The sequence below is a fragment of the Cavia porcellus genome, unplaced genomic scaffold (genome assembly GCF_034190915.1).
Source record: "Cavia porcellus strain 051 isolate PalLab524CR breed Dunkin Hartley unplaced genomic scaffold, mCavPor4.1 scaffold_15, whole genome shotgun sequence".
Lineage (NCBI taxonomy): Eukaryota > Metazoa > Chordata > Mammalia > Rodentia > Caviidae > Cavia > Cavia porcellus.
The window spans coordinates 47,191,232-47,217,909 of record NW_026947498.1 but is presented as its reverse complement, the minus strand read 5'-3'; the positions used below and the strand labels follow the sequence as shown (position 1 = coordinate 47,217,909).

The 26,678-nt window shown below is 34.4% G+C and overlaps 1 protein-coding gene across 4 annotated transcripts in view; it reads right to left on the bottom strand.

The window, feature by feature from the left end:
- Tmem45a (transmembrane protein 45A) overlaps positions 1-26,678 on the bottom strand; it is an 87,590-nt gene that overhangs the window by 6,275 nt on the left and 54,637 nt on the right. For 3 of the 4 annotated variants that reach the window (XM_063224836.1, XM_003469251.4, XM_063224837.1), the window contains 4 exons: positions 15,623-15,815; positions 14,116-14,322; positions 12,594-12,778; positions 325-470 (listed from right to left, as the gene is read on the bottom strand). In XM_063224836.1, the coding sequence (XP_063080906.1) occupies positions 325-470; positions 12,594-12,778; positions 14,116-14,322; positions 15,623-15,812 (728 nt within the window). In that variant the 5' untranslated portion in view covers positions 15,813-15,815. Of the gene's footprint in view, positions 1-324; positions 471-12,593; positions 12,779-14,115; positions 14,323-15,622; positions 15,816-19,400; positions 19,695-26,678 lie in introns of those variants that run through there. The other variant, XM_063224835.1, reaches the window with a different exon arrangement.

Here is a 26,678-nt window from a genome sequence, read left to right as displayed (position 1 = left end):
ACAATCTATACACATGGGTAAATGACTCACTACAGACTGGGGCGGATCACTCAAAAGAGTAAACAGCACATGCAAAGAAGAGGGTGATAACAAATGAGTCGTGGATCAGAGGCACAGCTTTTTCACTTTCAAATCAGAATATATTCTTTTTACTGAAAATATCTGCATTTATAGATATTCTTCACCTAAACTACTCTGTCTTATGAAATGGTAAGGAATGAAAAAGAGCTTTTGAATTTTTAGTTCAAAAATATTAAACCTCGATGATCATACATGTATACCAAAGAATGAATCTTCTTCCATGAGCAAAAGGTACTAACTTACCAGGTGACAAAAGCATAATCCACTCCAATGATGATATAGGATAAGGCATAATGCCAACAAAAGCATATGGCAAGAAACATAATATTGTCATGATCATTCAGATCCCATGCAGGACCTCCACTGGGGGGATACAGGACAAAACCAATCTAAAATTCAAAACCAGAAAGCACATATTAAAATAACCAACAAATTTTCAAAGATAGCACATTTCAAAATGTTTCGTAGCTATCATCACTTATGTGAGGTACTGCAGATATGACATTGGTTTTTTTCCTTCTTATTTTAATAATATAAACAATATCTGCCAAGCTATATATCTGAAAAATATTAAAAGAGTAGTTATTGTTCAAGTTTCAAAATACCAATAGTACTTATTTCTGGGGATGGGTAAAATTTCAGAATTCGCTACATGTCTATATTGTGTCGTTTTACTCTATTTCAAAATCAGAGTAAAAATGTTGTAAAATTAATGAATGTACACAAACTTCATTAAATAAAACATGGAAGCTTTCCTTCTGTGATTAAAAACAACAAAAAGATACCTGCTTTCAGATTTCTCAAAACAGGCCTTAGATTGAAGAACTTGGAATGAAGTTTTTCAAGCCTTAGAAGAAAACAATTTCCAGTAAAGATTAATACAACTTGGAAATATGCTTTAATATTAATGAAAAGAGTATCTAAAAAGATTCATGACCACCAAACAAGCACTGCAGAAAATAGTCAAGGAAACTGTAAACACAAAATTACTAAACCAAAGTTACTAAAGAGCCCAAAGGAAAGAATACATCTAACTCTAATTGCAACATTAGTTAAACTAAAGCAGAATAGGAATGAATCATCACCAAAAAGAATAGAGTGATAAGAATCAGTAAATACCCTTCAGTAACAACACTCAAAGTACCTGGTGTTAACTCACCAATCAAAAGATATCAACTGGCAAACTGGAATAAAAAACAAAACTCAACTAGAAAAGAGAAATGTCACTTGTCAAAAAACACACAGGCTGTGAAAGGATGGAAAATTATACTTCATGCAACTGGAGCCCCAAACAACAAAGCAGAACTATCCCAATTTCAAACAAAGTAGACTTCAAATCAAGACCAATTACATATTGGTAAAGGAGAAGTAGCAATTGTAAATACATATGCATCAAATATCAGCATATGAAATTTCATAAAACAAAAGCCTCTTGACATGAAGGAAAGATAACACCACACTCTAACAAAGAGACCAACCAAGCCAAAACCAAAAAAAGAAATATCAGAGTTGAATCACAACATTGAACAAATAGACTTAACAGATACCTACAAAGTATTTCATTCAACAACAGAATACACATTCTTCTTAGCAGTTTCTAGAACTTTGTACAAAATAAACAATATGTTTGGTCATAAACCATTTAAAATAAATACAAAAAATTGAAAAAATTTTTTACATTCTATTAGATCACCATGCAATAAAATTGAAACTAGAAATCAACAGCAAAAGAAACTGCAGAAAATATGCAAACATGTGGAGAGCAATACATTCCTAAATATTCAGTGGACAGAAAAAAATCAGAGAAGAAATTTAAGGGTTACAAGAATGAAGTGATAATGGCAGTACCAGAACCTGTGTGTCACAATGAAACCAGTTGCAATAGAGAAATTTATGGCTCTGAGCAACTACATTAGAAAAATACAGTATTGCCAAATAAATAACTTAATGATACATATTAAGGGCCTAGAAAAGTAAGAGCAAATCAAATCTAAAACTTGTAGAAAGAAATTATAAAGATTCAAATAGAAACCACAGAAATCGAGACTAAAAATACAAAGAATCAGTGCATCAGTTATCTCTTTAAGAAGAGAAAGATCATTAAACCATTAACTAAATTTATAAAAAAGAAAGCAAACAAGCGAATCAAAAAAATCCAAATCTGTGAAATTAGAAACGAAGAAAGCAAATGACAGACACTGATGAAATCCACAGTAATATATGAAACTATTTTGAAAATTTGTAATCCAAAAAACTGGAAAATCTGGAAGAAATTGATAAATTCCTAGACACACAAAACTTACAAAAATTAACCCAAGAATATAGAAATCTTTGAATTAACAAACAACAGACATTAAAACTGAGTCAATAATTAGCAACTCTACCAAAAAAATGCATACATATATTTTCTAGGCATACAGTTATGCCTCCCAAAACAAAAGACCCAATTTAAAAATAGGCAACTAAAGTGAATAGATACATCTCAAAAGAGTGTAAACGGCCAGTAAGAACATAAAAAATGTTCAGCAACTTTAGCTATAAAGGAAAAGCAACTCAAAACAGTATTGACATTCTGTCTTAGTCCAAAAGAAATAGCTAGAATCAAGGACTAAAAATCAAATATTGGTGAGGTTGGGGGCAGGAGGAACCTTCTACCTTGTTGGTAGGAATGTAAAATAGTACAATTAATATGGAAATCAGTATGGAAATTTCTCAAAAACCTAAAAACAGAAGCTTCATTTGATCCAACCATGCCTCTTCTGATCATCATATTAGAGTGATACATTCATATTCATGTTTATAGCAATCCACTTCACAATAGCTATGTTATAGAAACAACCTGTATACTCATCAACAGATGAATGGCTAGGGGATCCCTCGTAAGTATTCACAATGGAGTGTTAGTCATAAAGAAGAGTAAGTTTAAATCATTAGTTGAAAATAAATAGATCTTAGTATCTTAATGTTAAAGGAAATAAATCAGACATAGAAGGTAAAATATTACACATTCTCTTACATGAGAAACTCGAAGTATAAATTTAGAGAACCAAATAAAGATTTTAGGAAACAATGAATTAGACTTTGTGGACATAGTGAAAGGGGGAGCTGGTCAAAAAATAATCAAAATATGATTCATATATACCAATACCCCAAAGTGAATATAATTGTTATATACCACAAACATATACTAATAAAAACTTTTAAGAGATGTTTACTTACTTCACTTCTTTCAAAAATATACTAGAAATTTTAGCTCAGCAATTAGGAATAAAAAGGGGGTTACATTTCTATTGGAAAGGAAAAAGTAAAATTATCTATATTTACTAATGACATGATCTTATACTGTATAGAGAAAATCTTAAAGAACCTACCCAAAAAATTATCAAGACTAATGAACCAGTTTAGTATGTTGCAAATCAACTCATGAAAATCAGTTGTATTTTAACAGACAAGCAATGAACAACCCAAAATGTAATTAAGAAAATAATTCCAATTACAAGAACATTGAAAAAAGTAAAATAAATAAATAAATCCAGTCAAGGAAACTCATGGCTGGGATGGTAACTGTATTGTACAGTGCTTGTCGAGCATGCACGAGGCTCTAAGATGAATCCTCAATACCATTTCCCAAATAAAATAAAATGAAATGCAAGAAATTCAGGATTTGGACACCAAAAACTATACAACATTGTTAAAATAAATCAAAGTAAATCTTAAGAAATGAAAAGGTGTTGCATTTATAAAGACTAGGCTTAATATTGTTGAGATTATAAAACCACCCAAAGCTAGCTACAGATTTAATGCAACTCCTATTAAAATCTTAATTGCTTTTTTGCATAAATAAAAATTGATTGCAAATTTCATATGCAATTGCAGTTGACCTAATTAACCAAGGGGAAAAAAGAATCAAAGTTGAAGGACAGACACCTCCTTATTTCAAAGTTTACTACAAAACTATAGTAAACAAAATTGTAATAGTATAAAGACATGCATATAGTTCAAAGAAATATTATTGAGTCCAGAAATAAAACCATATATCTATGATCCATTGAATTTTAACAAGATTTCAAGGTCACTCAAATGAAGAAATAAGAATCCCTTCAACAAATGGTGCTGGGCCAACTGGATTTCATATTAAAAACACTAAATTTGGACTTCCACCTTACTATATATACAAAATTAACTCTAAAACCATACAACTCTTACAAGAAAACAGAAAGTGTTATAACCTGGGATTTGGTAACCCAAATACAATGTATCAGAGAAAAATCACATAAACTGAACTTCATCAAAATTAAAAACTTTATTTTCAAAGGATACTGTTAAGTAAATAAAAAGACAACTCATCACATTGGAGAAAATATCTGTAAATCATGTATCTGATAAAGGATTATTGTACATAATGTAAAAGACGAAAAATAACCCTCCAAAATCATTTCAATTGGCAACAAAAAACATTTCTCCAAAGCAAGTAAACAGATAGTAAATAAGCACATGGAGAGATGAGTAATATCACCATCACTGGGGAAAGGTAAATCAAAATACAAGGAACTATCACTTTGTACAATGGCAATAATAACAATTAACAAAAAACTGTTAGTGTTGGTAAGCATAAGGAGAGATTGGGATCCTTACACAGCACATTGTTGATGAGAATGTGTAGCCTCAATGGATTAATAGCTGACAATTAGAAAGTTGGTTGTCAAATTGCTATATGAGTTGGCAATTCCACTACTGGGTACATACTCAAAGTAGACAAAAATTTGTATGTAAATATCTACAGCAGCATTATTTTAATAGTCAAAATAAGAAAATAATCCAAATATCCATCAACTGATGATAAAAAAATGTGCATACCCATACAATGTAATATTAATCAGTCATAAAAAGGAATGAATATTAATACATGCTACAACATCAATAAAACTCAAAAAATATTATATTATTTAACTAGGAAAAAATGGGTCACATATTATATGATTTTGTTTCACATTAAATTTCCAAAATATGTAAATATCGGCAAAGACAAATAGCCAATTAGTGGTTTCTACGGACTGAGAGGAAAGAGCAATAATTTTTATCAGGTCCAGGGTATTCTTTTGGAGAGATGAAAATGTTTTGAAGCTTGTTATAGGTGATAAGGATACAATACTTTGAATAAATGCCCCTGAATTGTACACTTTAAAAAGGTCTAATTCTGTGATATATGAAGTTTATTCCAACAAAAAATAAACACACCATATTAGTTAGATAGATAGATTTCAAGTCTGTAGAATTAAATAAAATGGAACACCAAATGTCTCCTGTCTACTGGCCATGTGTCATGTACATGGCTTAAGTGATTCCCTACAGTGGCCCTTTGGGTATGGTTTATTCCCCTCATGTTCATTATTATCCTAACTATCACGATAAGAAAAGTGAGTGGTTTAATGACTTGTGCATGATTACACATTTAAATAAAATCTGACAGAAAAAAGCAATTAGTGTCTGATAGTGAGTGAAATTTTAACTTCATTCCTGCTTGAAATTTCAGATATTCTGAGCAAATCAGCAAAAACTAAGATTAGTGCCCTAACCATTGATTCCTATTTATGAATTCATTTTAACTACAAGAGAACTACCACTTACAGCATCTCACAGAAGGTTCCCCAGGTGCTGGGATCTTTGCTTTTATTGGTACACATAAATCTCACAATAGTTCTTAGTCCTCAAAGCAGTTCCAAGAAAGAGACTTTGTTATCTCTATCTAGAGGGAAAAATGGAACTCAATAACTTTAATAATTTCCTCAGTATTGAAAACACCCGAATGACTAAAGCAAGGTTCCAAACTAGAAATATCTGGCCTCAACAATTATTTATTATCTTTTCTTCTCTATCCCATGTGTCTTTCCCATATATCCTTTCCACATAGGACAATATAGAGGCCAGTGGCCTGGATAACAATGTCAGTCTGCAACATCTCAGCAATTCTCATATAGGTTGAATATAAGAATCAAGATGGAAGTTCTGATCCCTGCGTGGTGGTGCATTCCTGTAATCCTAGCACTCAGGAGGCTGAGGCAGAAGGACTGCTGTGAGTTTGAGGCCAACCTGGATTATATAGAGAGTTTAAGGCCAGCCTGAACTACACAGTGAGACTCAGTCCCAAAAGATTTTAAAAAAAAAGGAAGAAGCTTTCCCATGAAGTCATAATATTGAGTTACTCTTTTTTTAAAATTTTATTTAAAAGGAAAAAGAGAAAAAACAAAACAAGACAAAGCGGTGTAAGGGTACAAGTAATACAGAACTACAAAAAAAAAACAGTAAGAAATCACCAGTTAATAGATTACACATTATCGTCTTAGAGATAGTTGCTCAAGTCACAGTATCAAAGCATACAAAGTGAACATTCAAACAGAGAGACTGCAAACAGTTGTGTTCAATGATCCAACCAAAAACATTAATATGGTCAGCTGTTTAACACCCCTAAACACACTTGGAGTTGTATCCTTAAGGGCATTTTTTTCCCTCTCTTTTTTACAACAAAATTTGCACATTTTGGGTTTTATTACTCCTTAGTTCTTATTACTTTTTTTTGGAAGAGAATAAAGTCAAATATGGCAAAACAAAGCTGTCAGTCAAAACCAAGGATAGAGTTACTCTTAAAACAAAGATTATGATCAAAGACAGTAGTAGTCTGTATGTGTCTCAGCTACTGGGGAGGCTGAGGCAGGAGTATTGTTACAGGAGTTCAAGAGCATCCTGGCAAAAGAGCAAGCCCTGTAACAAAAATGAGCTAGATTATATCTCACTGCACTGCACTAAATCAAAGCATACATTACATATGGGCAATCCATTTAATTCAAAGCACTGGCAAATCTAATTCATAAGAATAATTTTCTAGTCTGCAAATTTTTATGCTAAATTAATTGATAACATTTAAAAAGTAAGGACTATCACTTGAACACTTTTCCAGCTTTTTCTAAGAATAAAAATATCTGGCAACCTGGACCCTGTATTCCCAGGTGCAAATATGAATAGAAATATGTGCACCCTGCCAGTGATCACTCAGACAACCTGTTTGACATAATGGAGCACAGTAGAGCAGGGTTTCCTCTTTTTGTGCTGAACCTATGCATTTATCTACATAAATTTTGTCATAACTTTTCTCAAAATATCACTTTAGTTAAAATTAGTGAAGTACTTTATACTAATTTCTTCCTCCCTTTACATCCCAGGAGACAGAATGCTCTGACTTGTTTACAGATAGGAAAGTTAGTGTGTGACCTTGCCACCCCAACTTCTACAGTTGTAAATGTGTCTACACCAATTGTGCCATGGCTTGCTCACCAAAAAATAGGACTCTACACTAGAACATAACTACATTCCGAAAGATAAAAGTGTCAATAAAGATGAAAAGATATATCAGGTATTAAAGTGAAAATACAGTGGAATAAATCCCACACAAAAGTTTAAACATTGTATGGTTTCTCTTGTGTATAAGATGCCCAAAGTATAAATAATTTAAAAAGCAAAATAAAGCAGAAATGACAGGGAATAGGAAGGGACTTAATGAAGATGAAAATGGCATTTGAGAATCAGAAGAGAGGAAATCACTGTGAGAGGAAGAGGAGATAAAATTGATTAAGATGCAATGTGTACATGTGTCAGTTCCCCAAGATGAATGTAATCATTATGTATTACAAACACATACCAACTGGAAGGAAGAAAGGACAGGAAGAAGGAAGAAGGAAAGGAGGGAATGAGGGAAGGAAGGAGGGAAGGAAGAAAGGTAGAAAGATAAGAAAGCAGGAAACAAGAAAGAGGAAGGAAGGAAAATTACACTACAGTACACAGAAAATACAGATAAAATTTTAGCTAGCTGGTTTGCCTAATACTTTGGACACACTGGTATTTTATACCTTTTATATTCTTTTAGGAGAGTTCTCTATGAAGACCAAAGTAATTAGAGGCTTCTTTGAAGCTTCTGGAAGAAAGCAAGCATTTCCAACTTCTGTGTATTCACTGTTTGAAACAACAAGAGCAAAGTCTCATTTTCAACTCCCAGTTCAAAGGCCCACTTTTAGACCAGAGTGTAAGATCCAAGAAATCTGCTTTTCTTGTGTTTCCCTTAATGCAATTCTTATAAGTGATAGAAAATCCTGTTTTTAGAAAGGCAGCTTACAGGAATGCAGTGTAAGGAAAGGAAGACCTGCTCCCTGACAACCACACAGCAGCTTCACCAGTGCTCCTGTGTGCCACCCACAGAACCCATGGACCCCTGACTCTGAAGTGATTAACTCCAATTAACAGAGATAAAGATCAGCAGCTGCTGTAGGCTAAACTGTGTCCTCCAAAATGTTGTAATTTTAATTCTTACTACCTCAGTGTGAGCTCCTTATAAAATAGGATCTTTTTAACTTTGAAGAGGGAGCCAAAAAAAATAAAAATAGGGTCTTTATAGGTGTAATCAAATTAAAGGGAGGTATTTCTGGAGTTGATTTGGCTCTAATCCAATGACTAACATCCTCATAAAATGTCATGTGAAGCCTCGTTAATACCTGTGGGAAAAGTGGATATCCATATTCATAAGATTGAAACTAAATCCTCTCACTTTGTTCAAAAATCAACACAAAATGGATAAGAGATCTTGAGGTAAGACCTGAAACTCTGTAACTACTAAAGGTAAAGATAGAGGAATCACTTCACGATATTGGTACAGGCAATGAATTTCTAGATAGAACTGCAAAAGCATAGGAAACAAAAGCAAGATTTAATAAATGCATTACATCAAAATAAAAGTCTTCTGCACAGCAAAGGGAAAAAAAAGGTGAAGAAACAACCTACAGAATGAGAGAAAAATTTTGCTAGCTTTTTATCTGATGGAGAATTAATACATAGAATATATAAAGCATTCAAAAATATCAATAACAAAAGAATAAATATTTCAGGTAAAAAAATAGGTAAATGATCTGAATAGATGCTTTTCAACAAAAGAATTGTAAATGACATATAAATATATGAAAAATGCTCAATACTATTATATTTCAGGGATGTGCAATCAAAACTGCAATGAGATTTCATCTAACCTCAATTAGAATGAATATTATAAATAGAAAGTAACAAATTCTAAAGAGGAAATGGAGAAAAAAAGTTCCTTGTGCACTTTTGATGGAAATGTACCCTAGGATAGCAACTACGAAAAATAGTATGAACATTCCTCCATAAATAAATAGAAGAATTGCCATATACTCCAGCTACTGAAATTATGATCATAAGCTAAAGAAAGTGAAATCAGCATACAAAGAGATAACTGCATACTTGTATTTTTTGATCCCTATTGACAATAGCTAAGATATGGAATTAGCCTAGGTACCCATCAACAGATGAAAGGGGAAAGAAAATATAGTATATACACCATGGAGTATGACTCAGCCAAAAATGAAATCCTGTTTTTTGCAGAAAAATGAATGGAACCAGAGGATCCTTGGAAAACAAAGTAGGCTACTCAGTTTAAATAGAAGAGGATTACTAGGAAGAAGGGAAGATGCCAGAGTGAGGAGCTGATGAGGATGGAAAAGGTGTGTACATGTTTATTCCACATGTATGCAGGCATGGGTGTTATTATCAGAGTGAGTCTCATTCTGCTGCATAATTAATAGTTAATAATAATTATATGTTGAGAATCATAATAAAAAAGATCACATGAAGAGAGAATAACAAAAACAATAACTGGGAAAATATCGCAAGATAATGGAGGCAGAGGGTGAAGATGTGCTGTTCCAAACTAAATGCCACAGAATACTGAGAATTTCTAACAACCAAACCAGAGAGCACACATCATAGATTTTCCCTCCAGGCTTTATTTTACCTTCATTTCAGATTATTGGCCTAAAGGCCAATAAAAGAGTAAATTTCTGTTGTTTTAAGTTACTCACTAGGTGAAAAATTATTGCAGCCTTCACACAAACAGCAGTCGGAATCACAGTGGATCAGTATCCTTTGCCCAAAGCCTGAGCCCTGTACTTGGGAGGCTGATTCAAGAGTTCAAAGTCAGCCTGGGCTTCAAACCAAGTGAAAGATTGATCTAGACTACACAGAAAGATCTTACCTCAAAAAACTGAAGAGGGAGATGGATCTAGGAGATACAGAGGAAACTACTGTCCAAAGTATAAAGATGCAAAGAAAGCAGCTTCCTCTTTGGCTGATTGCACATGCTTTAATGAGGAATAATAGGAGCTTGAAACATTCTCTCACCCAAGAGACATGGGGAAAACATGACTTGTGAAATGAAGGGGTATGAGGATTTGTTTTTAATTGCTTGATATGGATTGGGTTTTGAGAAAACATCTTTAAATCTAACATAATTCAGGAAAGAAGCAATGTATTACAGGTTAAGAGGGAACTTTCCTCTGTTTGCCTATTAAATAAATTGTTTAATTAAAGAATTTGAGCATGTTGGCACATTCCTGTAATATTAGCTGATGTGGAAGGTGAGGCAGGAGGATCTAAAGTTCAAGGCCAGACTAGACAATTTACCAAGATGTAACAAAACAAAACTTTCAAAAAAGACTGAGGCTGTACCTCAGTGATAGTGCTCTTGTCTATCATGCATGAAGATCTGTGTTCAACCCCCAATACTACCGAGTCCAAAAACAAAGAGTTCATTATCTGTCCACAAAATAGTTTAGCAAGGATAATAAGAAAGAAAATATATTTGGAGCAGTATTGCTCAGTGGTGGGGTAATGTTAAAAATGTGCAAGGCACTGGGCTCAATCCAGGCACCACAAAAAAAATGTTCAGTCTAAAAACATTAAGTAAGGAAGTTAATGGAAAATCAATGTTCAAAGTCAGTCAAATGGGCAACTCAGTAGTAAGTGAAGAGAATTTTTAGCCATAAATATATTATTTTAAAAGCAAAGACAAATCAAAAATGAAATCACAAATCAGCTCCGAAGAGGACTAGAAAATCAGATGATACCTTATAACAAAATAAAAACTGAAAATGAACTATACTAATAAACTCTAGGAGACAAATATCATAAAGTGAGAGATCAAGCAGAAAAAAATTAGCAATCCTGAATATACAAACAATACAATTAAAGAGTTCCAAATGCTTGGCTTTATTCTCCAGCAACCATCCATCCCTGTCTTTGCTCTACAACTCAAACCAGTAGAAGTATGGCTCACCTCTACCCCTGAAGGGCATTTGTATCCTGTATCTGGCTCAAGGTTTTTCTACGCTGATTTTATTTATTTTTTACTTACATATAGTTACATGTTCTTTTTTAGTTTTGAATTTATTTCTTTTCAATTTCCTTTTACTTTTCTGGTATTTTAAAATATAGTATCTTATCTGTCACTGTGACATATTTGGAGGAGATGAAATACATTGAAGTATAAACTCACTTGTTATGCTGATCAGAAGTTACTTCTTTTAAAATTTTAAAGATTTATTTTTATTTTTTAATACATGCATGTACAAAATAAAAGATTTCAATTAAGAGGAATAGGGCATACAATAGTGTTTTATACTCCATTCTATTTATGCTGCTTAGGTTCCCAGTAAATGACAAGCAACAAAAGAACTTCTGTATATAAACTGGATAAAGTTATAAATTATCAGCTTTTTACATTCATTACTGGGAACTTATATTTTTCTAAAAAGTGTTCCTTTAAAGTAGTCCAATAATCCAGCCCTTCCTTACAAGCCTTTGCTACGATACTGTTTTGATCCTTATATTTCTTAAAACCTATCCTGTTTTTACTATTATATTTCTTAATTCCTCACCTACCAATCATCAGTCCAAATCCCACTTTCTAGTGACTAAAAGTCTCTTCTAAGATGTCTTTCCTCATTAAATCACATTTTGTTTCCACCCCAGACTTTATGCTGGATTATTATTTGTCAGTACTTATAAAATACATGTTCACTAACTGGAACTCATCTTTTCAGCAACACAAGAAAGTTAAGGAGTTAATGTCATAAAATGGAAAAAATCTTAGATTTTAGGGTTAGATAAATCCATCTTAAGGACCTAGATCCATTATGTGTAAGCCTGGGAGACTACCGTGGGCTTCCTAGCTGTACATTAGAAACAATAATGCCCAACTTCTAGAATGTTGCGCTGACAGAATGAAATAATGTATACACAAAAATCTAGTACAAGAACTAAACATACAGCTGTTTCTCAAGAAGAATATATTTTCTCCCTTCCCGCCTTCTATGTATTTCACCAATTTACTATTACTCTAATCAGGTCTTCTGATTAAAAATATCAGTTAACAGATCTCACACAAATGGATATTTAGGTATCCGATGAAGATGTGCACATGCTACTTTCTAGCCAGCTGCTCTGACAACACCCCCACCAGGGCTGCTAAGCCACTCGAACAAACACCCAGTTCCATGAGGCCCACATTCTCACTCCAGGCAGCACAAATCTCTGAGGTCTAAAATCAAAGTGCCCCATCATATAAAGGCGAAGTTACATGCCAAGATACAGCAAGGTAAACTGGAAGCCCAACTCACCTGCCAAAACCAGCTTCCCTGCAGCAGGATGAGACTTGTCCGCAGCAGCTCCAGGAGTACATTGTTCCGCATGAGGAACTCCATAAAGGCAAGCAGGCCCGTCACAAAAGAGACTAACACCAGCATCTGGTGCACAAAGATGTCTAGCATTTCCCGACCATGAGTATGATTGTGGAAGATAAAAGCTAATAATAAAAAAAAACACACACACACAGTTCATCCTTTTCAGCAAAGCACAAGGCTACCCACTGCCTTTCTGTCAACCTCTCTCTTTTCCCACAGAATTTTATACACACGCAGGCACAACTGTTTCAAAGGTCAGATCCACACTGACTCCAACAATAATGCATTTTTTTTCATTCTTGGAATCATAACTACCTTTTCATAATGGAATTTTGAAAATCTAACTTTCTTCAATCTTTAATCTAGCCTCTAACATGCCATGACATTTTTCAATTAACTATGTTTCAAAACATCACCTATCTAGCACGATAAATAATAAACACAGCAGGGGTGGATGCCTATATTTAGGGTACATTTGCAAATGAACAAACTGAAGCTGAAGATTCCTTGAATGAATGCAGTCCATAGGAGGAAGCAAATGCAAATATAATCTTAAAGGTGTACCCTGCTAGGTGTGACCTTCTAGAATCTCATTTCCTAGGAACAAACTGGGAATTGCCTTTCCAAGAAGTAGTAATTAGCTGCATTCTTTCATTTCATGGACAGAGTCCAGTTCCATCTAGCCATTTTATTCAAAGAAAATAAGATATTCCTTCAAAATATAAACATCCTGAGATAATGAGAATTATGCTATCAGTGTTTGGCATCTATCCTTTATCTAGCCTTTGTTCTCAAAGTTCTTATCTTCAAATGGGGGAGATGAGAAAAGTCAGCAAGTGACTGTCTCCTAGTCATTTGGGGCTTTTGTTGTTGCATAATAAACTTATTTCTTATATCTGTAGTAAATAAAAACAAATCATTAAACACTTGTTTACTTTCTCTACAGAAAACAGGAAAACCAGCTAAATAAAAACACTCATTTTTATCAGTCTTTCAAAATTAAAGCCTCACAATTTGTAGTTGAATGTTTTAGATCCTACTTTCCATGTTTAGTGACAGAGTTTTGCCATACTAATATGTTAGGAGCTGGTTAGTAAATAATGAAATGTGTTCTGCTGTAAGTGATTGCTCCATTTCTGAATATTCTTGGTCCATTTCTCTAAGTTCAGTTTTCTTTCTTAAAAACGGGAAAATTACGGTCTCCCAGACAACCAGGAGGTAAGAAACCACTGCAGGTAATTCCTTAAGAAAGGTGTGAAATGTGAATAAAGCGTATTTTAACTGTGCTTGACCAGTTCCACTAAATTAATCTGTAAGGAAGATCTTCGCCTCCTGCCTAAGACTGCCAAAATGTCTCACTTTGATCTATTAATCAAAACTTCACTAAAGCTGTATTACTAAAAGGAGCTACACAAATGCCTACTTAGTAGAAAAAGTACAAAAAAATACTCATACTTACTCTCCACAAAAAATGCATTTGACAATATTAACTTGATTAAGGAGACTGGAAGTGGACTGATGGTGAAACATAAGATATTAGCCACACCCACCAGCCCAAAGAAGAAATACATGGTACAATGATGCCAGCCGGTCAGTTGGTTCCACTGGCCTTCTTTGTATAAAATCAGGTAGGGTCCTCCAGAAATAAACTGTTCCCCAACTATACCTGAAAAAGAACATATCACAGTTTCCATAATTATACCTAGCATGTGTAGTAGCACAAGAGAAGTATGCCCATTGCCTGTTCCAATCTGCTGTTGTCTTGTGTCATTGATTCCTTCTCTGAGTTGTTCCCTAATAGGCTAGCAATGGTTATTTAGGCTTAAAAAATAAAAAATAAAAAATAAAATTAAAAGTATTTTTTAAAACTTCAATTTTAGTTAAAAATTACTAATTTATTCAAACAGCTACTTCAGATCTTCAATACTAATGGTTTTAGTTAAATTGTCTATTGCATTCTAATGACTGAGGTAAATCTTGACTTACTTAGGGTTTTGGATTTATGGGATTAGCCTTATAAAGGCTGATTACTTCTTAGATATTACATCTTTGGGGAGCCTCCACAAAATAAGAGGTTGTCCTGGCTTCTCAATAAAAGTGCTAAAATGTTCTGCTTTCCCTAATAAGATAACAAAGAAGACTCGGACAGATATAGCATATGATCTAGTCATTTACACAAACAATTTAATTTTCTTTGAGATGTTTCCTTATTTGTTAATTCATTGAATTTGTTTATTTGTTTATTTTAGCAGTGGCAAAGTTTATTTGAAATGAGGGAGAAACTTGCTCTGCAGAGAGAACTTGGGCTGAGTAAAAGGAAAAAGCAAGATAACAGTACACCCTGGAGAAAGGAGCGTGAACTATCATGAGGCAAGCCAAGCTATCAAGCTCTTCTAGGCATGTGTAATCCACTGAATTTAGCAAGGAAATTTCTTCTTGGAAATGGTTACTCTGTAATTTTATGGCCATAGCAAAATCCTATTGTCATAGAGAAAGAATGAAAAAAAATTTAATAAGAGGTTTTATCTTGTACAAAAGAAAGATTTTAGGAACCTAAATAGGACCCTAAAACAGAATATTTCATAGAATCCATATTACTGAACCACATGAACTTGATTATTTTGGTGTCATTTGAAAAACAGTTTCTAACAGTTTTCATTTCTCCAAGTATTAAAACCATCTATATTAAAATTGTTGCAAAGATTCTAACAAATTCTGTAGGGGAAATTCACTTTGACTGGGTAAGCAAATTAAGTTTTGTGATTAATTCATTAAGGAATAGGCTTTTGTGTAAACATAAAGTATCAATTTCCTAACAAACTGTTATCAGATAAAAGTTATAATTAGGATGTACATTGAGTCACAAAATTCTTTATAGCAAATTTTCTATTTTGTATGTTGAATCTTCTTTTTATATGTGGATATACCTCAAAGAAGAAATTGGAATACAGAAATGTCCTACTCACCAGTTAAGGCCATGCAGATTAATGTAATTCCCTCCAAAATTTCCATTCGATGGAATAATGTTTTGGAATCAAGGTGGCAAGCCCTCATTTGCTTTTTGCAGACATACTTCAGAATACTCTTTGTACTCCACCAAAAACCCATGATTAAAAAGAAGCTTCCAGGAAGGATATGACCTTTAAAACTTCCCATGATCTACAAAAATAAGAATATATAAAAAGCAGACATTTCATTTTAGGAATTGACCAAAATATCTCTTATCTACATAGAATATGCTACCTTTTGATAATTATGGACACATTGTAGATCCCACTATTATACCAACATCAATGAATATAAAATACAAATTCACATTTTTGAACACTTTCCATGTAATAAGCAATGCCAAATGGTTTACATGGTACCTGTAACCTTATTTTTGTAGCATACACATGCATGAGAGAGTATTAGCTCAATTTCAGTTATGATACTGGCTTAGAAAATTTGTAACTTGCCCAGATCTCACACCCATTAGGCAAGACTTGCTCAAAAGAATTTCTTTAAAAGGCAGTATGTATTTTAGCATACAGTTGACCTTTAATTATATTTAAAACTAACATAAAAGTTTGATCCATATGTTTAAAATTTAAAGTAATATTAAATTGCTTGCAAACCAATGTTATAACTAGATAATTTCAAAGCATCAAACATCAGATTGAGACCATGAGAGTTCATCAAATGTTTTTGTGTTCTTTTCCACACCTTTCAGCCTCTCTTTTTGTTGGACTGGAACTATATCTTTACGTTTTGGTTGATGCACTGAGTCACTTCTAGCCTGAGGCTGTCAGGGCTCTAATTCTTTTCTCTCTCTCTTTCCCTGTCTTCACATCTTTGGCATGGCATTATCTCGAACACAAAGGATAATTACGCACCCTGCTTCAGAATTTTCAAGGAACAACACTTAATTGCACTAATCTATTGAAACTTTGAGGTTTATCTTTCAATTTAGTCCTTAAGCAGACGTATACCAACCACATTATATTGAAAATTTTGTTTACACTATATCACATGATAGAGTCACCACTGATTAATAGAAACACCCTCCATTTTGGGCCAATGATATAAAAATCAGTCTTGAGCTTTTAATGACACAAGTAGCTCTTTGTTCAAACATATTATATCAACAGAATAATGAAAACAGGGTCAAGATCATCCTTGTTTATTTAACACTAGGTCAGAAAGATCCAATTCCAACACATGAAAGAGAGTTTCAAAGGTCCCCCTGGCCCACGAGAATACTTTATCTCCTTCAATGAGTACAGTACATCTCAGTTGCAAGGCAGACCATTTTAGGTTACTTTAAAGGTCCTCTGAGTTTAAGGTAAACTTTCAGAAAACAGCAAAGTGGACCCAAACACCAATCCCAGATGCTCATTTTAGTGTAACTTTGAATCATTCAGGCCACCCAAAAGAATCAAACTGAATAATCATATAGTACTCAGGGCAAGCTCTCAACCTAACTTTGACTTTTGAGTCCCGGTCATGACCTTTAACCTTTCTTAGCTTTAGTTCTTAATAAATAAAAGGAGCAAATGAGCCCGAATAATCCAGTTCTTGCTCTATCTATTTCGTTATCCCAACCATCACCTGTATCACAGTGTTACTGAAGCTATCTGTTTGTTTTGATTTGGGCAATCCCATAAGAACGACAGACATTTGTCTAGTAATTCTATGGGATTGTAAAGTTTTTGAACTTTTCTTAAAAAATTTCATATGATTTAAAAAATCTTATAAATCTTATATAAGATTAATAAAATCTTATAAAACATTTTATATTCTATTATATGGGTAACTAATTTGCAGGAATTTATCCTGAAAACACATTTGGAAATGTATACACAAATTAAAAATAATATATGTGTCAAAAATTAGGAGAATGAATAAATGATTATGCATCTACCAAAACACAGTTTTAAAATGTATTTAATGATAGGACATATATTTAGTGACAAAAATAGGATAAAAATTAGGGGCAGTGGCTTGAATTCAGATTGAGTAAGTCTGAATGCCAATTTTATTATTTACTAACTACATGGTTTTGGCAAGTTATTTAACCTCTCAGCTTCTAAATCTCCTCTTCTAGAAAATGAGATAAATAATTTTTACTTCATAAAATTAAATTGAGTTACTCCAAAGCAAACAACATATAGTACTATTTAAAAACAAAAACCTCATGCTATCCTCAAACTACCAAAGTAAAACCAAATAAAAAACTCATTGGACACTAGTTACAGAACAGTAAAATTTCTATACAATTATTCATGTGACAACTACAACATTTTGTCTAGTAATCTTAAGAGAGTTATTGGGCCCCCCTTTGGTCATTCAACTTCTTTAATAAATAGTAAATAAACTCCTTGATAAAAGGAATAATAAATCTATTCTTCTAGTCCCATTGGAACTGAAGTTAATAGTGTCTTATATACTATTAAATTTTAAAGTAATAAAAATAACAAGTTTTTCTTATAATACAAGATCATTTACTTATAAAACATCACTGATGTCTCAGAAAGCATTTATTTCATACCTAACATACCTACAAGTGAGCTACACATTTTATTTACAACTCCCAGCCAGAAAGTAACTTTTTCCAGTTGCCTACTGGGGGTAATTCATATTTGACAACACTATATCATTCACCCAAATCCAAATATGAACCCATCCTGGGGTGTTCCTACGTCCCTAAAAATAATTACTCATTGAGACTTATTGTCTTTGCTCCTAACATCAACATTCCCCAACACAAACTTAGATGAATTCCCCCAAACTGCTTCAATTTCATGTGCTTCTTCAAAATTTCTCTGATGCCCCAACAGGAGAGGTTTTCACTTGTGTCTTCTCAAGGCCCCAGTCTTCACTCCACTTTAATGACTTCTATGTGGGATTAGTTGTAGAAAACATTGTCTTTTTTTTCTCTATGATCTCAACATATCATAAGAGCTACAAGGACGTTAACTGGGGCCTTTCAGAAGTTAGAGGACAAGCTATCTCTAGTTTTTCTTTTGCATATTTTAAAAAGAGAATGTGAAACAAAATTGCAAAAATTACAGTTGCTTTTTAAATACATTTTTTATTTGCTTAAATTTACCTATTAGTATTTTCAACATAACAAGTAAAACGTATTGCTTATGTCATAAACTTTACAATGAGGATCCCTCCTGAACGTATAATTCCTGACCCACCTCTAGACCCACTAGCAAGAGCCTGCTTCCTCACAGAGAAGAGGAACAACACATCTCAGCCCATGCACCGGAACACAGTAAGTAAGCAATAGAGAGTTGTGGAAGGTTTTTAATGAAGGACATGAGGCAATCAGAGTGAAAGGAAAAAAGTGAGCACAGGCCAGGTCTATCAAAGAGAAAACTAAAAATAGCCCAGAGATCCTTCTAGTAGGATCTCAATCAAACAGCTAATTTCAATGCAAAATGAAAGCAGTACTATGATGAGAAGACACTCAAGCTAAAATTTTATCCTGAGCCATCACATACAACCACAAGCACTGTATCCCTGAAACTTAATTAGTGACTCATGGTTCAAGACAGATTTTTAAATTGTGAAACAGTGAATAAATATATACTATGTCTTTACTGTATTATTTCACTCATTTTACCACTTGTCTCACTAACAGCAAAGTATATACAAGCATATGTAGCTTTAAAATTTCTTGATTTTTCATCATTCCATTCCAGCACTTTCCCACATTTCAATTGTTTTGATAGAATTGTCATAAATTATCCTTACCTTTGCAGTTCCTCAAAGTCAAGTCCAACTCAGATCTCTTCTCTTAATAACTTACAGTGGTTTTGGAAAAGTAGATTCTGGCTGACTCTAAATCTAAATCTGCTTCCTTCTCATCCTGTAAGACTAAACCAGTGTGCTTATCTTTTCAACATGAAGTCAAGCAGATAAACTTTCAGACAATATCACAATGTATTTAAATCCAACCTCCTGACCATCCTGCCTCCTTGTCTGGCTGTTTTGCCATAGACTAAGTGATAATCACCATGCTATCCCACACACTAATGTACTGACCTCAATAATGTGCTGCCTGCTCTGAGAAGCAAAGCCAATGGAGCAAAAGTTACGTTACCTTTTTATGCCAATCAAGATGGGTAACACTAATATGATTAATATAAACTCTAAGACAAGAAGCCAGTTCCTGTCATACAGGTATAAGAGTTGAGTCATAGGCATAACTGAAGTCATAATAGAAATGAACAAACACACAGAAGGCTGATTTCATTTGAAAACATATCCTAATCTTTGTCTGCACTGTATGGTAGGAAATAGGTACTTGAGGAACCTCCTAGAGGATAGACACTGCCTTTACTTAAGCAAATGTAAGAAATGGGAAAACCATAAAAGCAGAAATATCGAAACATGGCTTTACTAACAAGCTGATTATAAGTTATTTGAGAATTGTTAGTGAGACTTTCACACATAAATGGGAATAGGGTTCTATATGAGAAAGGCATGTGGTGGAGCTAATTGTAAAATAGCATAGAGGATAAGGATAGGTTGGATGACAACCAGTGTGTAGTGGGAAATCAGCATAATGATAATGGAGAATGTCTTAAGTAGAAGAATGATGAAACAAGAGTTTTGATCTGCTATAGTTTCTCAATCACTAGAGTCCAGCCCCACCCATCATCCCATTGGGAAGAGGATGAGTGTTTCATCACAGGTTATACTGCACCTTGGCAGATTATTGCACCTTGGCAGCATACTCTTATTTGAATAAAAACATATTTTAATCTGCATTTCTTTGATGATTAACAATACTTTGCATTTTCTCATATACAGGTAGCCCAACTGTTTTTTCCTTTTGAAAAAGTATATACAGATCTTTTGCCTATTTCTTTAACCAGATTAGTGTTTTGTTTTTACTATCGAGTTGAGTTCTTCACCTATACTGCACATAAATTCTTTGTCAGATACATGATTTGCAAATGTTTTGGCCCATTCTGAAGACTATCTCTTCACTCTTGATTGTTTCCTTGAACATGCAGAAGTTTATAGTTTGATACTATTCCCTTTTTGCTTTTGTCATCTGTATTTTTGGAGTTTTACCAAAAAAACCCCACTTTACACCAATTAGAATGACTTTTCAAAATTATTTTTTAAAATAAATGCTGGTATGGATGTAGAGAAAGATGACTTTTATACACTGTTGGTGGGAATGTAAATTATTGTAGCTACTATGCAAAACCACATGGGATTTCTAAAATCTTAAATATATAATTACTAAATGATCCAGCAGTCCTAAGATTGGTTATACATCCAAAGGAATTAAAATCAGTAGGTTGAAGATATATCCATACTATCAGCTTATTGTAGCCCTATTCATAATATCCAGGCCATAGAATCAAGATGGTTAGATTTTTAAAAAATGAAATATGCTCTAGCTGTGGAAAAATAAATGAATCCTTTTACTTGTAAAAACATGCATGAGCCTACAGGACATTAAGTAAAATAAGTTAGACACAAAAAGAAAGATATAGGCATATGGTGGCATATGCCTATAATTCTAGCACTTAGGAAGCTGAGGCAGGAGCATCACTGCAGTCTGGGCTATGTGGTTAGTTCAAGGCCAGCCTGAACTACATAGCAAGTCCCTGTCTCGTGAAACAAAAAGCAAAAACAAAAAAGAAAGAAAGAATGAAAGGAAGAAAAGAAAAGAAAGGTTCTACATTATCACACTCGTATGTGGAATCCAAAGAAGGTGATTTCATAGAAGCAGAGTAAAATAGTGGTTACCAAAGGCTGTAGAGAATGGTCAGTAGGCACAAAATTAAAGAAGAGGCATAAGTTCTGCTATTCTGCAAAATAGGGAAACTAAATTCAACAATATTATATTGAATGTTTCAAAATAACTGTTAAGAGAGGATTTTACTCACATCATAAGGAATGATAAACATATAAGAAAATGGGCATGCAAAATATCCTGATTTTTTATACAATGTCTACGTATCAAAATATTACACTGAGGGGCTGGGGATTTAGCTCAGTGAAATAGGCACCTGCCTTGCAAAATATTACACTGTGCCCCATAAATATATATAATTATTTGTCAATTTAAAAACAAATTTAAAAATGTTATATAGGAAAAGCTTTTCTTTTCTTCTTGTTGTTGTTTTTGGGTTTTTTTATGTCAGGATTTTGCTTTTACCTAGGCTGGCCTCAAACTCACAATGATCTTCTTGCCTCAGCCTCCCTAGTGCTGGGATTACAGGCATGCACCACTACACCTGGTGGGGAAAATCTTATTAAAGAAAAAAAGTAACTACATAATAAATTGTAATAGCTACCAAATGCTATCCTAGAAATGCACCTTGATGTTTCCAAATACATTGGAAAGCACCTTGCCACTTCTTACAACATTAAACACACATTTATCACTCAATCCAGCAACTCTGCCGCTAAATATTTATCCAAGAGAAATGAAAATTATGTGCACATAAAGATTTGTATTTAAACATTCATAATAGCTTTATTCATAGTAACTCAAACCAAAATGCCCATAAACTGTAGTACATTTGTACAATGAAAAGGAAAAAACTACTGATCTATGCAAGAGAATCCAAGAAACATTACACTAAGTGAAACAAACCAGACATACAATACCATTTATATGAAAGTTTAGAAAAGGCACACTACACTGATAGAAATAAGATGAGTGCTTTTTAGAGTAAGTATAATGACTGCTAGAGAGGGAAAAAAAACTTCAAATTGATCAGAATTTCTGCATGTTGATTGTGATAATTATACAACTGTATGCATTTGTCAAAAATTATCACATTGTGATCTTAGAAAGGGTAAATTTCACTGCAAATAAATTTAGACTGAAAAGACAGGAATATTTGTGACTTCTCCCTTGGGTACAATGGCTAGTTTTGGCACCAACCTTAGATTATAAAGACCCTGCCCATATATCAGGGATAGGAGCAGTAAATCTGAAAGAGGCATATTCCAGTGGATAGACAATTTTATCTCTAAATATGTATTTTGTTAGAGATAGAAGTAAAATTTTATAGTGTATGACGAGAACAAAAAATAGTTAAATCCACCTGTTAGAGTTTTCTGGGACAATAGAGAAGTGAAAAGCAAAAAAAGAAAGAACAGGTTTATGGAGGATATGGAAAGGAGCATACAGCCCATGGCGGTTGGGCTATCTCCTTTGACCAGATACAGAGAGGCAGAGGATTATATGATCTCTGTTAAGAAGTGGTGGGTGGAGCAGACATTGACGATACATGAGGAACTAATTGGAATTTTCTTTGCACACAAACAGGAAAGGGAGTTGTAATTAGGGCGAAGAAAAAGGAGAAAGTGGCAAGCGTTCCTGCTTTGGCCTTCCACCGTGTTAGACCACCAACATAATTGTACAGTGATTTATACTGGAGCAAGAATCTTTCACTACTTTGTACAACATCCCCAAAAACTTAAAATTTCTCTACATCAATATCAGAGTTGACATTTATGAATTGCTTTCTGTGTATCATTACCCACTCATATTTATGTGTTCTGCATTTTAAATCATTTAATTTTCAATATTAGAGGATGACATGCTGAGATTGGGCAGCCCAATTTGTTCAGACTCTGGTGAGAGTCTATCTCATGGTAGAAGGCGTCATGAATAGAATGGATGCAAAAGAATGCAATCATGTGGTGATGCAGTAAGCCGGAGAGGAGGGGTGGACTTGCCTTTGTATAATAACCTAAAAGAGAGATATCAGGAGGTAGCTGGTGGGATGCTGTTGTAGTGGTTTATTTTAGTTATTATAAGCAGCAATTAAAAGCCTAAAAGAAGATCCAATGGAAAAGTTAAGCAAGAAGCCTATTATACTTTTAAATAAAAAAAATGTAGCCCATAACATGAGTTAAGATTAATAATATCAACAAGAATGAAAATTGAAACAGGGAAGTTACAGGGGTAGACAGAGGAAAGGAAAGGAGATTTTACAAAGAAAGGAGCTGCAGTATGTACATTTATCCACTCCCCAAGATGACTGCAAATTGCATGCACTGTAAACGTGTACTAATAAAAAAATTTTTAAAAAGCCAGAGAGAAGAACAAAGCAATATAAGTACTTTATAAAATCAAAAGCAGCAACAATTTTTTAAAAAGAAAGTAGCCCACCTAGGTTAAGATCTAATTCAGTGACCTAACAAATTTAGAGAAGCAAAAATAAACACAAAAAGGAAAAGATAGAAGATTGAGATGGAGACAGAGAAAGATTCTTTCCTCCAGAAAAAAGATTCTTAATCTAGAATATGCTGATTTGGTTAGACTTTAATAACAGCTCTTTTTATCTGGACTTGAAGTGAACTTATATGCAAGATAATGAGTTTAGTTTTCAAGCTCTTAAATTCCAGACCTTTTCCCTGCTCTGTTTATGTATACAGTAAGATTGAACAGAAATCCATGATCATAATTTCTGCTTGGAATTCCCTTGTAATAGATCTCTATTATGAGCGTTGTCTTATTGTTATTTTTCATAAAACTTTCATAACTCTCTCCTTTGGCTTGTAACTTCATTCCTCATGGCTCACAAACCACAAATTAGGTTCATAGGGTAACATCATTAGAGGGTCTATACAAGGAATAAACCCTAAGGAATTTTATTACCTTTTCACTTTGCTAAAGCATATTTTCATTTAGGAGAAACGACATTCTCATTTTTGAAGGCATATTTTCACTAAAGACCAGAAAAATACACCCTAAAAAGTTGTTCTAGTTCTCAATTTATCTTATTTTCTTTCTGTAACTTAGGGCTCTGAGAACTAGGAAGTATCTCCACCCCCATCCACCACTCCCACATATACCCTCAGGAAGGCTGGTTTGACAGGGTGAACTGATTGCGCTTTTTTTAAGGTGTGGCAATCCTAACATAGGTGATTAAATTAACAACTCTTTAGAGGTCTGAAGGGATGGAAGCAGGTTTAAACAAAACAGATATTAGTGAAAGTCAAGAACTGCCCTTCCATTGCTGGGTTCCCTCGGGACCATGCCGCCAGAGAAATAAATACTACATGAGGGCTAAATGTCCCAGTCATTAGTATGAGCCAAAGGACTTTGAGAAAGGCACATAATCACTGGTAAAAGTGATTGCTTAAGAAAGTGGCCCTGGCCCTGGAGGGATCTGAGTTAACTCTGGCCCTGGAGGGATCTGAGTTGGAGGATGCCCCAAACTATTAGCTAAAATAAGCAGGCAAAAGGGGTGCCTCTCTGCTTGTTTTTCAAAATGAGAAACTCAAACTCAGCAGCTTTCTATAGGCCTTTGGATTGTACACTAAATCACTGGAACTCATTTGACCTTCCAGAGTTTAAAGAAAAAGCACCTAAATTTTCTGCACAAAAGCTTGGCCTGACTGCAGCCTTAAAAATCAAAAATGGCCAACTCAGGGAAGTATAAATTATTAAACAGTCCTTCAATTAGGTCTATTTGTAAAAGAGAGGGAAAATGATCAGAAGTTCTGTATGCCTAGACATGTTTTTGCTGTAACAGACAACCACAATCTTTTCTGACAATGCAGGCTCACAAGGCCCTGCTGGGAATCAGGCAGTTCTGTCTAGACTTTCTAGTGCATCCCCCAAAGCCAAGCTGCTTCCCAGGTCACAAGAAGCCTCCAAACAGGGACTTTATCCTCTTTAAAAGGTAAGTGTGAGAGAATTCAGTGTCTTCCAAGTCCATGTGCCCTTTTCTTTGACAGATTTAAAGCAGATCAAGCAAGACTTAGGAAACTTCTGATGATCCTCCTAAGTATACAGAGAGATTTCAAATTCCAGGTTGCTTTAACTAAAGTTATCCATCTACCCTAAGACGACTTAGAGGTGATCCTTAAAAATACATTTCTAACCCAAACTGCCCTGGACACAAGGATAAAATCTAAAAAGAAGGCATTAGAACCTGATAGCTCTTTAGATTCCCTCATCATACTAGCCACTACGGTCTTTCACAACTGAAACCAAAAGGAGGCCAAGGAGAAGGATAAGGGAGATCAGAAAAAGGCAGGTACACTACTAGTCACCCTCTGAAGTGGGGGAGGGGCAATCAAATCCCCGTGGCTCTAAAGGTGATACACCCGCTTGCTACAGCCGCAAAAACTAGGACACTTCCATCGATGCTATGATAAAGGTGTCACAACCAGAAGGTCAAGGAACCACCTACCCTGTGCCCAACCTGTAGAAAACTACTGGAAGTAGAATTTCCCCCAGAGACAAAGGTCTCCAGGATCAAATTCAGTCTTTCAGTTGGTTCAAGAAGACTAAGGGCACCTGGCTCACCCTTCACGAGCTTCCAGAAATCTGCTGTCATCACCATTCAAAAGTTCCAGGTGATGGAAGAGAATTAATCTCCTCAATTTGGGAGTGTCTACTTCTGTTCTCTCCAGTTCTGGCCTGCCCTTCTCAGACATTCTGACTATCAGAGGCATAACTGGAAATGCTGTAGTTAGATATTTCTCACAGCACTGTTGCTATCATTGTGATGATTTTTATTTTCTCATGCTTTTCTAATTATGCCAGAAAACCCAACTCCCCTTTTACAGCTATCCTATCCTTCTTAAATACTATCATTTATATGCGTTCAAATTCAGTGCTCTATTTTCCTCTAGTGAAGACAGAGGTTAATCCAGAAGCATGGGCAGTTTAAGGAAGAGTAGGGCCGGCAATAGGGCCATACCTGTGCTCATTCATTTTTCTGAGAGAACAGGTAGGTGTAGGACCCAGCTGGTTGTAATCTCTACTTCACTCCCTTAAGGACAGCAACTAGACCCGGCCCCTTTCTTCCTCTAATTATACCTTTTGTTTTTTCATTCTGCTCCTTACATTTGAACTCTACATTCTTAATCTCTTAGTGAAATTTGTTTTTTATCATCTAAAATCTGCTGAACTCCAAATGATTAGACAAGTGGAACCAATGATAAATGTGCCAAACTTCTTTGACTGAGGTCCACAGAACTGATCCTCTGAATAGAATCAGCTGCTGAAATCCAACCCAACCTTTACTGAGGGCG